The 12,222-nt window shown below is 39.0% G+C and overlaps 1 protein-coding gene across 1 annotated transcript; it reads left to right on the top strand.

Moving 5' to 3' along the window:
• The first annotated feature begins 1,912 nt into the window (after positions 1 to 1,912).
• On the top strand, positions 1,913 to 11,862 carry FGF20 (fibroblast growth factor 20). Its single transcript, XM_005562652.5, has 3 exons — positions 1,913 to 2,198; positions 8,212 to 8,315; positions 10,718 to 11,862. The coding sequence occupies exons 1-3, from the start codon at positions 1,913 to 1,915 to the stop codon at positions 10,961 to 10,963; spliced, it is 636 nt and encodes a 211-aa protein (XP_005562709.1). The 3' UTR covers positions 10,964 to 11,862.
• Positions 11,863 to 12,222: the final 360 nt, after the last annotated feature.

Below are 12,222 nucleotides of genomic sequence, written 5' to 3'. Positions count from 1 at the left end.
TTTTGTTTTATTTTATATCTATCAACAGTAAATCACTTGCTTTAAGAACTCTTTTATAACTTGGTTACACAAGGGTCAGTAGTTAGGCCTGTAGTGATGAAAATGTGTAACTATACCCACTTTAAAGCACCTGCTAATTAATTAGAAAAAAATTCCTCAGAGCAAATAAAATAAACCAGTCAAATCCAACTGAGCTCCCAGGTTGATGCTTTTTCTGAACAGACCATGAAACAAGACTGAGAAAGTAATCTTCATCAATTCCCTAAAACTTTTCACTCAGAGGAAGTGTGAATCTGCCCAATGATTCTCAACTCTTCTACCACTGAAAAATTTTAACAGAAAGACCTTGAATTTAACCAGTGGTGCAAAACCAGTTTCAATGTTTAAATGGACATATATCTAATTCCTTCGCTTCCGTGGTTTTTGATTTTACAAATATGCCCAAGCACTCTTCAATTTTACCAGTAACTTTTTGAAGTGTCAAAACACGTCAAGCATCAAGACTATTTCCATTGAGTTATTTTTAGATTTTATAATTCAAATGTAAACAAAAAATCTAGCTTTTACAAAAACGCAACTAAGAAAAACAGGAAAGTGCTCTTAGACTGTATAAGGGCCCAAAAGGCCACTCATCCTTTAGGACAATGTTCCAGATACTCATTTTCTATTCATGGCAAAATATAGAAATGTAAACCATTTCTTTCCAGCCTATTTGGATTTACTCTAAATCCTTCGACTCGTGATTATATTATGTTATTATTTTACACTAATTAGAAGTTCATGGCCTCAGCACACAATTAAAAATACATATGTGTATATGCATATATACGGCAATTTTGGTTATATTATGTGCTGAGTAAAGATAAACATTAAAGAGAAATTGTAAAGGGGGGAGGGAGGGTGTTCCTTACCTAACCTTGATTATGTAAAGAAAAATCCCCCATCTAAATGATAAAAGAAAGGAGTAATGCTTGTACATTTTATTAGTGTTTTAAAATTAGTGAGTTAAACTGTCAAAGCTTTGATTTTTCTTTCATGTGTGTCTGGGCAGGTCTGTAAGCCTCAGGTAACGCCCTTTTTCCTTCTCCCTCGCTTACCTTTCTTTGCACCTGTCCACTGCAGGCTCCCAAGGAATCCAATTCTCCTCTTCTCTCTTTCCTCCTCCTACCAATGCCCTCCTTCTTTCTCTCTCTCTCTCTCTCCCCGCCTTCCCTCCCTCCTCCCTTCCTCTTCTTCTATATACCTGCCAAGTTGGGCTCCTTTTAGCGGCGATCTATCACTGCAAAGCTCACATCAAAGGCGGTTGCACGGCTGCAGCTGAACAGCATCACCGCTGTCCCAAAGACAACCCCAAAGAGGGGCCTCGACTGCACCTCCTCGAAGTTGCTGGCTGGCTTTGGCCAAGTGCAGGAATGGTTTTTGCGAGGGCATGGATGGAGAAGTGCCAAGGGCCCCTTTTGGTCACTTCCGAAGAGCAAAAACGTGTTGAGAGGAGACCGGTTTAAGATTTCAAACAGAACCTCCCCAGCGCGCATGAAAGGACATGATTAGCATATGTCAAGAGGACCAGCTTATATACTCGGTGTGTATGTACACAGGACTCTGATCTGATCAGTTTGCGGAGTTGGAGCCCCAGCCCCCAGCCCTAGTCCTAGTATTGGCAGCGGCAGCTATAGATATTTCTGCAAAGCCAGCAGCCAGCTCCCACCTACCCAAGGAGAGAAGATCGCTCCAAGACAGTGAGAGCTTCCCTGCCATTTCAGTGCAAAGTCCCTCCGGAGCGACCTCAGAGGAGTAATCGGGCCTTAACTTTTTGCGCTCGTTTTGCTATAATTTTTCTCTATCCACCTCCATCTCACCCCCGCAACACTCTTTACTGGGGGAGTCTTTTGTGTTCCGGATCTCCCCCTCCATGGCTCCCTTAGCCGAAGTCGGGGGCTTTCTGGGCGGCCTGGAGGGCTTGGGCCAGCAGGTGGGCTCGCATTTCCTGTTGCCTCCTGCCGGGGAGCGGCCGCCCCTGCTGGGCGAGCGCAGGGGCGCGGCGGAGCGGAGCGCCCGCGGAGGGCCGGGGGCTGCGGAGCTAGCGCACCTGCACGGCATCCTGCGCCGCCGGCAGCTGTATTGCCGCACCGGCTTCCACCTGCAGATCCTGCCCGACGGCAGCGTGCAGGGCACCCGGCAGGACCACAGCCTCTTCGGTACGTACTAGCATCCCGACCCCACCCCCACCTGCGCCCCAGCTCCGCTCCTCGTCCCCTGCCGGTTCACCTCCCTCTTTGCCTGCCAAGGACGTCCGCGCTGCGCGGAACTCGGAGCTCCCCTGGACCCAGCCGGTGCGAGAGGCAGACTGGGGCTGAAGGGCGGGCCAGAGTAGGCGCGGGGAGAAATTTTCCTGCCAGTTTGTCGCCGCTGCCTCTAGCAGGGCAGCAGCTCCAGACGCTGGGGGAGGGAGGAGAAAGGGTGGGCGCTCCGCAAGCTCCTTCCTGCCTTCCCCATTGCCCTTCCCACTGCCGGGGACACCAAGACCTGGTGCACTGGGCATCACAGTTCTTGCACTGCTTACCTCGCAGGCAGTTAAAAAAAAAAAAATCCCTATATGTTTTTCTCCGATTTCGTTTCTCATTTTCCCTCATGCCGTCCACTTTACAAAAATTAACAACAGGAAGCACTGGGCTTCTTTAAACATGCCCCACAGTTATGCAGCTGATTTGCACCCGGGGCTGCTCTTGACATGGATTGCGAGCATTTACGTGTCTACCTAGAGACCTGCAAATGTTCACCTGAAGAGTTAGCAGATTAACTTTCCGTGGGCACCTTCGCTACTGTAGGGCTCACCTGTCTGAGGTTCCCTGAGCTCCTAAGTTCTATCTGGGCGAGAAAAGAAAAGGAAAGGGGGGAGGGGCGGGGAGGGGGACGACCACCCGGCTACTGAGCATGCCTAGTTCTTCAGCCAAGCTCCTCTTTAGAAATTCTGCAACCTGAAAGCAAGGATCTTGGTATTGACCTTAGGAAAGAGGAAATGGGAAAGCGAAAGAAGATATGGGTGGGAACACAGAGGGACGGGTTTCAGAATACCTCCAGCAGTACCTGGGAAGAGAAGGGGTTAAAAGAAACAAGAGAATGATTGTTAAGGCAGTGTCTGTTAAGAGATACTGGATCGGGTGGGTCTCTCCTGTTAATGACTTCCTAACTAGCTGTGTAACTAGCAAGTCCCCTCATCAGTCTGAGGCTTAGTTTTCTTTTCTGTACAAAGATGGGGTGCTCTCCCGTTCTAATAGCTCAGGATCTTTCCCCATAGCTGAAGTTTCCGTTCTATTAGTTAACCTGCTAGCAATCTCCAAGGATTTTGATCATCAGACTTTTGACATTATTTGAAAAATTCGTTATATTTTTAAAAAAGATACCGTTAATTTGTCAGCCACAATCTGTAGCGCTATAGAGTTCTTTGAGAATTCACCCCATCTCTGAATGGCCCTCTCTTATTGTGTCCTCACACCCTTGTTCTTATAATTATTCCCTTTTTGACTTGTAGGACTCATTAAAACTTTGGAGAAGTGTAAATCTCAGTTTGAGGGGGCATTTGTAACCCTAGATGTAGAAATAAGCATGTGGTGGTCATTTGGTAGCACTTAAAGGCTTAGAAAATTAACTTTTTAAAACCCACATGTTTGCAGCTTCCACTGATCTCTTCCAAATTCCCATTGACTATCAGTCAAGAGTGTCATGACCTAGTGGTCAACCTGGGGTCACTTTTAGAAAGTGGTTTTTAAATTGGGGAGGCTTGAGATTTTTCTAACTCCTGGCCTCCAGCAATCTTCCCGCCTTGGCCTCCCAAAGGACTGGGAATACAGGAGTGAGCCACTGTGCCTGGCCCTGAGATTTCGGTTCTAAAGAACTTTACCGACACCAGGTGGCTCAGTTCTCTTGCCTTTAAGGATGACTTCACTGCGCTCATTGCAGAAAAATATTTCAACTACCAGAAAGATTTAGAAATAAACACAAATGTGATAATACTTATAGGTAGATAGCAGGTAGAAGTTAAGCTTAGGTAGTAGTCAGAATTTCACCCTGCCAAACACAGTGTAGCCTTAGAAATTCTACTTTTAATAAACTTGTGGCCGGGCGTAGTGGCTCACACTTGTAATCCCAGCACTTTGGGAGGCCGAGGCGGGTGGATCACGAGGTCAGGAGTTCAAGACCAGCCCGGTCAAGATGGTGAAACTCCGTCTCTACTAAAAATACCAAAAAAAAAAAAAAAATTAACCGGGCGTGGTGGTGGGCGCCTGTAATCGCAGCTACTCGGGAGGCTGAGACAGGAGAACCGCTTGAACCCAGGAGGCACAGATTGTAGTGAGCCAAGATCACGCCACTGCACTCCAGCCTTGGTGACAGACCAAGACTCCGTCTCAAAAAACAAACAAACAAACAAACAAAAAACCTTGTAATTACACTGTAATCTCCCTAGTGACAGGAAAAAAAAAAAAAAAGGCCTCTTCTGCTTTGTGTCTGTTTATAAGACTAACCCAATGGGGAGAGATTAGTAAATATTTGTAGACTCGATAACATTCATTAATGGCATTTAATGGCATTTTTTTAGGAATGGAAGTTGAATATCAGAATTGTCATCTGGCTAGCACATTTTGTTTTTGCTAAATTTGTGTTAATGATTTAGTAGCTTCAAAGAAAATGACAGATTGAATTTGCGCCAGTGTAAGTCACTCTATAGTGGGAGGCTATGTATAGGAACAAAATACTCACTGTTAAACAAAAGGAAGATAACCCAGATTAGTCTGGGAGTGAATGGCCTCCTTATGATATATTATAGTGCATACTAGTGGCCTTCGATAGCTTAGACATCATAATTTACTTTAAGGGAGTGTAGGTAAGAAGAAAGTTTATGTTCAACCTATATAAGATTATGTGTTTCTGTATGTTTGGCTGATTTTGCTAGTGCTTCAGTTACTAATTATTAAATTATATATATATTTTTAAACTCTTATCTTTGCTATCAGAGTGACAGTTTTGAAAACTCAACGATGGCTATTTGAGATGTTAAAGGGAATAACTTTTTTTTTTCCTGCCAATTTGATACTAATTTGGCCATGAGGTATCTCTGTGTTTATAATGGAGTTTTCCTGCACAGTAGTACAGCAGAAACACCTTACCTAATACGTAAACATGGAATCATTTCTGAAAAGAAAAAAAAGTTTAGCCTGAGATCAAACATATTTCTTTAAAGGCTTTTCCTTTATTCTCCCCTATTCTCCATAGATTTGTCTGATGTGGTTGCATTGTGGGTTGACTCACCTGTTTATTATGATTATTAAAAAGACTGGCTTTGAAAGTGATACCAGAAAGACAAAGTACCTCCAAGTCTTTTTTATGGGACACTGGGCATTAGAAAATCTATCTAAAATCTGTGATTACCTCTTAAGGAAAGTTTTTCATGTCTACTCTTTGTAAAGGAATTAGCTTAGTTGCCACCTCATATTATAAATAAGAAAGACTTGTCAAATCTCATTTAAGAATCAAATGATTACAAATTACTACGTGGTATACTATTTCCTCAAGGAGAAAAAGGATCAGAATTTAAAAGTGTGACTAAAATCTTTAAGAGGAACACACACACAAAACATATAACCTCTTTCCCATCAGTCCCATGAGCCATTGCAAAATTATTTATGCCTGGTTATATATAAGGTTTTGGATGTTGTTTACTAAAGTTAAAACTATTGCATATAATTATTCTAAGAATATAAGTCATCTTTTGTCTTTCTACAGCTACACATTTTTTTGGCAAGATGACAGCATTAAGATAAGAATTAAAGTATAGGTGGTTTACCTCTGAGTTTTCCGAGAAAAAAGGAACACTTTATGAGATCTGTTATATAATTAGCTTATATGGAAATTAAACCTATATTTTATTGTAGTTGAAAACTTGTTCTATTCTACATTCTAATCACTTAATCAGTTCCTGTTCTTTGAAAGACAAGAGAATCTTAATGTAAATCAGATACTTAAAGGGAATTAAGTTGCATTTCAGCCACAGTACACTTTTTAATTTGAATGTAACATTCAATACAAAGTAATTATACATTTGTAATTATATTCTGAATGAAATTACATTACTATATATATTTTCTACCAATTATGTTTTGGGCCTATGTTTTTGTTCCTGGCAGGACTCTTTTGCTAACGAACTTGGCAGTGAGTTTGATTTTCCTTCACTCCCCACCTCTGTATTTGTCATTATGATGGCTGTCCTATGGAGTCTGAGCCTTCTTGCTATATCTTATCTTCTCTCTGCCTTAGGCTTTCAATGAGGGATCCTGGCTCTTTCAAGCCACTTATAGACTATTTAGCAGTGTATTGTTGCTGTAAGATCCTTGATAGCTCTAGTGTTCTACATGATCTCCTAATAGTTTGAAAGAGCTCATTTGTCTGGCTAGGAATCTCTGTTTCTGACAAAGAGTGAATTAGGCTTTGGATAGAATAGAGCCCTGCATATCAGCGAATAGTTAGATTCTGTACTTTCCCTTGGCCTTGGGAGTATCACGTGTCTAAACAGGAACTTGTACAATAAATCAAGAAATGACTTAAGAGCAAGAGTCAGGCTAAATGGTACACATTTATACTGTTTGTAGAGCTCAGGATGGGGTGAAGGGGTGAAGGTAGAATGCTATTGAGGAACGCAGTTCCAAGCATAGAAAATACAGCTATGCTTTTTCAGCAGAGTCAAAGAGGGAAGAATGAGACAAAGGCATTAGTCCAAAGTTTAGTGTGTGTAGAAAAAAAAGGGTGATTCAGAGGGAGGCGTTAAGTTTTACTTTTTTAAACTATAGTGTATCGGTGTATTTAGGGAAGAGTTTTTGATCCTAGTTTACTGATAAATGGAAATAATTCTGGAAAGTTATTGATAGCAAATCTACTTGCATGCTAAATTTATTATATTTTGCTATCATAATGAATTATAAAGTCCTTTTTCTTCTCTGAACTATACAATTTAATTTTTAAAATTACATAGCAGGAAACATAGCATATTACATAATCTGTAAAATCTTGAAACTACTGTATTTTCCTCAAGAAACAGTGTCCTGAAGTAGAAACAGTGGATTAGGGCTAAGAATGTAAGTTTAAATATCAGTTGTACCAATTATAAATATCATGTCCCTTAGGCAAATCAAGTAACCTTTCTGATCTTCAGTTTCTTTATATGCAAAATGGGGATAATAACATCTTCCCTATTTATTTTAAGGGCTGGTTTTTTAGGGCCTGGTGAGAAAATACCAACAGATGCCCCTTTATTAACTGTAAAACACTGTTATACCCAATAAGGGATGCTGCTGCTCCTAGAAACAGATTGACTTGATTTATTGTAAATAAAAACAAAACAATGAATAGAAAATGGTTATAATTAACTGATGGGATCATGGAAAACTGAGAATACCTCTATTATGTACTAATTTATGATAATCATAGCTTCCATTTGTTGAATGCCTAAATGTGTCAGTCCTCACCCATCTCCTTAAGGGAGGTATTTCCTCCATTTTGCATATGAGAGGTTAAAGTTCAAAGAAGACAAATGACTCCCCTACTCAACCTAGTTAGTAAGTTCCTGAACTGGAATTCAAACCCAGCTCAGTATGGTGTAAGATTTGACACCCTTCACATTATACCTTTGTTGTAGGACTTTCTCCTTAGTTCAGTTAAAAGCAAAGGTCCTTGTCACATGACCAGGAAAGATTAGGCTCATGGACCATAGAAGGGTGAGAAAAATTGAATTTATTGAGCATAAAGAAAAAAAACTAAGCAAAGAGAGGTTCCTATTAACAGGCCCCCATCTCACAGATTGAATCCCAGGTTATCGCCCCATTACAGTAGAGGCCAGGCTCCTCCCCGCCGCAAAGGGCGTCAACTTCCCGAGGCGCCATCGTGTTATCCCGGCACACAGGCCGGTCAGAGTTTCTCCAGAAACCCCTTTATACTTGGTTGTCTCACCATGATGAACAATTTTTTCCTTTTTTGTCTTTTTTTCATCTGTCATAAAACAATTGCATAGCTGTTTTCAATTTACAAAGGACTTTTTCACATACATCATTATATTTGGCAATAATGGCCAACTACCGCTACTATTCGGAAGATTTTTGTTAGTCATATGTTCATTCATAAATACAAAACATGATGTTTTTATGAATTTGTTTACATATGCAGGTATCTTGGAATTCATCAGTGTGGCAGTGGGACTGGTCAGTATTAGAGGTGTGGACAGTGGTCTCTATCTTGGAATGAATGACAAAGGAGAGCTCTATGGATCAGTACGTATTATGTGTATTTTTTATTATTATTGTAGTTCTTAAAATAATGACTATCTATTATGCAATTAAAATGTCTACCAATAATGTCTGTTAGAAGTGTATAAAACATAGTTACGTAGACATTGAATTCTATATCCTGCTAAATTTCCATGTGTCTGGGCAATAGTATAGTAACTCAGTTATATTTTTGAAACCCCCAACCATTATTGCCTTCAGCTCACTAGTTCTTCCTATTCATTACCTTGAGTCTTTCTAGTTTTCTCTGTATTTTAATAATTCCCTCCAGAGACAGAGATAAATGGGAGAATATTTTTTTCTTGCCATGTTAGACTCTCTCACCTTTATGTTTATTTAAGGTAAACTTTGTTTACCTGTTATCATCTTCCACAGCTAAATATACATCACTCACTTGCTGACCTTTTTATGTAAGAAATAAGTGAATAAAGTTGTGGGATACTACAAGTAAAAAGAGAAGATGGCAAACACACTGTTCTTTTATGCCTGTAGTCTTGAAAATTACAGTAGCCATGGGCTCACTCAAAGTTGTATTGGGCAATTTTTAAGTTGCTCCTAGGGATAAGTGCACATCTGTGGGTCTACTATGTATGTTTAAATATGCCACATAAGGTATACTTCTCAGGTTAATATTTCATCAGTATACGTTTGTTGTTGTTGTTGCTTTTTTTTTTTTTTTTTTTTTTTTTTTAGAGCAAAGCTGCAGTAGCAACACAAGAATTAAAAGAGCAGGATGATATCACACTCTACCTTACAGCACAATATGGATTTCTGTCTTTCATTGTTAACATTTTTCATTTGTTCACAGTTGCTTATATGCTTTTACAAGAATTGGTAAGATAAAAATGTGTGCCAGTATCCCACTCCTCTTCTTACGTGAACTCTCTTCTTGAGGTTCAAGTCTCTATAATTATTTCCATCAAGAATTGACTTTGTATGATTAAGCAGACGGCACTATGTGGTAACTTTTTTTTATTAAAATCTCAACTGGAACCACAATATTCAGCTAGCATCTTAATATACACTGAGAAGAATTGGTGATGATACAGAAGCAGATGAATATTTGTCCTTCGTAAGGGTAAAACTTGTTATTTCTAGGCTTCCTGTCAGCTCAGAACAAAGAAAAACAATGCAATGTGTAATAATCATAAGTGTAGAATTACAATAAAATTAATAGAAGTACAACAGAAAAAAAACATGCACACAGTCTTCATGTATATGTTGGATTTTAAAAAAAGCAACTGTGGTTTATCCCTTAGGACAATATATAGTCCATTTTGAAAAGACAATAAATCATTGGGCTTTTATCTTAATCGTAAGAGATCCAGATATAAATTAATCATGGAGACTGTATCATCAAACAATTAGTAAATTCATAAAGAGAAGATATATGATTTGGAGTGATGATCATGAATTTGGAATTTGGTTCTTAGCAAGATCTTGAAATGTTCCAAGCTGAGAGTAGAGGCTCGATAGATAGGACTGTGGCATCTAACGATGGAAAAAGATAAACTACAGGTCTGCTTGGTAGTGATGGGAGTAGTAGGGTGATAATATGGGACATGAGAAAATTCAGGGTATTTATTAGGTATTTGAAAATAAAATTGGGAATTGACATTTGACTTCAAGTTCTTTAAAGGAGGGGTCCCCAACCCCTGGGCCATGGACTGGTACTGGTCTGTGGCCTGTTAGAAACTGGGCTGCACAGCAGGAGGTGAGCGGCAGGCAAGTGAGCAAAGCTTCATCTGATTTTACAGCTGCTCTCCGTTGTTCATATTACCACGTAAGCTCTGCCTCCTGCCAGATCAGTGGTGGCATTCAATTTTCAAAGGAGCATGAGCCCTTTTGTGAACTGTGCATGCGAGGAATCTAGGTTGTGTGCTTCTTATGAGAATCTAATGCCTGATGATCTGTCACTGTGTCCCATCACCCCCAGATGGGACAGTCTAGTTGCAGGAAAACAAGCTCAGAGCTCCCACTGATTCTATATTATGATGAGTTATTTCATTATATATTACATATAATTATTTCATTGTATATTACAATATAATAATAATAGGAATGAAGTGCACGATAAATGTAATGCACTTGAATCACCCTGAAACCATCTCCTCTCCCCGTCCTGGTCCGTGGAAAAATTGTCTTCCATGAAACTGGTCACTGGTGCCAAAGAGTTGGGGACTGCTGCTTTAAAGTACACTGCCAGATCAAGTCACTTGCACTAAGAATCAGAGATGACATATTAACTAAAACAAAATAAAGCAAAACCAATTTAACCTTTTTCTTTCTTGGACAAGGCAAAGAAATGAAAATAAAGAGTTGAAACTTGTGAGGCAATTATCTCAAAGGTATTTTTTAAAAAATAATAGTTATCTTCTCTCTTTCAGGAGAAACTTACTTCTGAATGCATCTTTAGGGAGCAATTTGAAGAGAACTGGTATAACACCTATTCTTCTAATACATATAAACATGGAGACACTGGCCGCAGGTATTTTGTGGCACTTAACAAAGACGGGACTCCAAGAGATGGCGCCAGGTCCAAAAGACATCAGAAGTTCACACATTTCTTACCTAGACCAGTGGATCCAGAAAGAGTTCCAGAATTGTACAAGGACCTACTGATGTACACTTGAAGTGTGATCATGACATTATGGAGGAGTCAAACCACAACCATTCTTTCTTATCATAGTTCCCATCATAAAATAATGACCCAGGAAGACATTCAGAATGTTAAAGTCTATTTTCTACTGGGAGACTGGATTTGGAAAGAATATTGAGAAAAAAACAAAAAAAAAAGTCTTGACCAGAAATAGATCATGATCACTCTTTATATGTGAATTAAGTTCCCTTAGATATGTTGGATTCGTCCTTACCAGTAGACTGACTCCAAAAATCTCTTAAATTGTGGTTAACGGGAACCCTCACATGGTTGCTGCTGGTGCCTCACCTCTCTGGATTATGTTTACTTTAAAATTTATGTTAAAACTAGAGGATTCATGTTGAAGAAATGGATTGACTTAACCAAGATCACTGCTACATAAACTCTGAGGACCTTGTAGAATTCACAGGTTATAGCATTATATGTTTTAAAAAAAAAAACCAAAAAACTAAACAACACCTGGGTGAAACATGAACTATGAAACGTGCCACACCAAGACAGAACATTTTTTAAAACAATGGACCTATTTATACATTTTCAATTTGAAAATATTTATTATATATATTTATTTATTAAAGAGTTTATTTTTTACTGGGATATGAAGATAATACCAAGAGTAAAAAAAACAAAACTTCCTTTATTGTGCCATTACTTTATTGTGGTGTCTTGCTCTGTAAAGAAGACATTATTATACCACATTAACCATAGAATCAGATTTTGAATTTCTTTTAAAAAATATAGTGTAGATTATATTTTTATGCAGTCAATTGCCTTCTAAATGTAACATTGGTTCCTTTTGGCCTAGAAAAGTGCTTTATTGATTTGTATTAAATTCAACACACATTCAAAAGGGAATTAAACATTGTAATGTAACGTTTTGGCTTCATTGCTTTTCAGGTGAAAGTTCTTTTATTTATATAACATTTAAAAAATGACAAAATATTAAATGCTCTAGAGAAAGAACTTCTAGTATTTAAAGAACTTCTAATGTAGAAAAGTATTGAACATTACGGTCAACTTATGTTTACTTATTTTCTTAATTCAGTGTGGCAAAGACCATTTCTTTCACCCAATACGATTGTAGAAAGAATAAGTCTTTGTACCACCTCCATTAACAATGGTAAGTCCCCATCTACCTGAGTCTGGTGTTCTTTTCATCATCTCTCTTATTTAGCGATTTACTCAGCAAACATTTACATCTACCTGAGTCTGGTGTTCTTTTCATCATCTCTC

The sequence above is a fragment of the Macaca fascicularis genome, chromosome 8 (genome assembly GCF_037993035.2).
Source record: "Macaca fascicularis isolate 582-1 chromosome 8, T2T-MFA8v1.1".
NCBI classification, from domain to species: Eukaryota; Metazoa; Chordata; class Mammalia; order Primates; family Cercopithecidae; genus Macaca; species Macaca fascicularis.
This window is presented reverse-complemented; position numbering and strand designations above follow the sequence as displayed.